The sequence below is a fragment of the Nestor notabilis genome, unplaced genomic scaffold (assembly GCF_000696875.1).
Source record: "Nestor notabilis isolate BGI_N333 unplaced genomic scaffold, ASM69687v1 scaffold30602, whole genome shotgun sequence".
In the NCBI taxonomy this organism is placed as follows: domain Eukaryota; kingdom Metazoa; phylum Chordata; class Aves; order Psittaciformes; family Psittacidae; genus Nestor; species Nestor notabilis.
The window spans coordinates 353-1,356 of NW_009918346.1; the positions used below are offsets into that span (position 1 = coordinate 353).

General features: G+C 62.5%; 1 protein-coding gene across 1 annotated transcript in view; it reads right to left on the reverse strand.

The window, feature by feature from the left end:
- Positions 1-4: 4 nt before the first annotated feature.
- The window catches only part of LOC104401933 (arylsulfatase G-like), a gene marked incomplete at its 3' end in the record, with an annotated part of 5,209 nt that continues 4,209 nt past the window's right edge, over positions 5-1,004 (reverse strand). Inside the window, exons 6-7 of the mRNA XM_010009669.1 lie at positions 581-768; positions 5-39 (exon numbers count right to left, since the gene is read on the reverse strand). Coding sequence (XP_010007971.1) covers positions 5-39; positions 581-768 — 223 coding nt within the window. The remainder of the gene's footprint in view (positions 40-580; positions 769-1,004) is intronic.

Below are 1,004 nucleotides of genomic sequence, written 5' to 3' on the forward strand. Positions count from 1 at the left end.
CGGCCAGCTCACACTTCTGTGCCCAAGGGCCATTGTCACCTGCAAGAGAAAGAAACGTCCCTATGAGCACCACCGGGACCACGGGAGGGAACAGCTCCGCGATGGGAGTGGACAAGGACAAGCGAATCTCCATCCCTTCCTCCCATCCCTGTGATGCTTTCCCACCCAAGCAAGAGCCGTGGGTTCATTTTTGTGCCTATCCAGCAGTTCATTCTCAAGGGCCAGGGCTGCCCGAGCCCTGGGTGAGGGGCTGGAGCGGAGCTGGGGTGTAGGGAGGGGACAAGGCTGCCACCAGCTCTGGGTGTTAATGAGCTGCCGAGCGGTTCCTGTCCTCAGGAGCGAGACATACGCTGCTCAGCCAGAGCGGATTTGGGCTTCTTAATGAATGAGGATTTGTGGTTTAATTAGGCCCAGCCCTGCAGCCCAAGGGGGTGGCGAGGTGGGGACCCAGCGGAGTGGCTACAGCATCGCCCTGCGGTGTGACGGCCCCAGGCAGGGGACAAACACATCCTGCCCCTGCCACCCATGCAGACCCCCCCAGCATTGCCCCCCATTGCCACGGCCACGTTTCCTGCTGTACCTGTGAACCACAGGAGCGTGTTGCCCTTCCCATGGCTGTCAGCGACCCGCTTTATCTGTCCCACCAGAGCATCCATCTCGCTCAGGGAGGCTCCGTAGATGCCCGAGGTGGGGGGCGAAGGGGGGACCCCCAAAGGGACGTGCATATGGGCCAGCGCCAGGTAGAGGAAGAAGGGGCGTCCGCTGTCGCTGCAGGGGGGAGAAGGGGAGCATGTTCAGCTGGGCTGGGGTGGCAGCAGGTCACCAGGGTGGTGGCAATGCCAAGCTTGGGGACACAGAGAGGTGGCTCTTCCTCCTGGGAGCCCTGCAGCCACCCCTGCCTCTGCTGCAGCTCCCAGGGGGAGAAAGCAAACCTCGTGGGTACCTGCTCCCCTGGCAGTGGGGGTGCTTGGCATAAACCTCCGAAACCTCTCCATTGCCTCCCT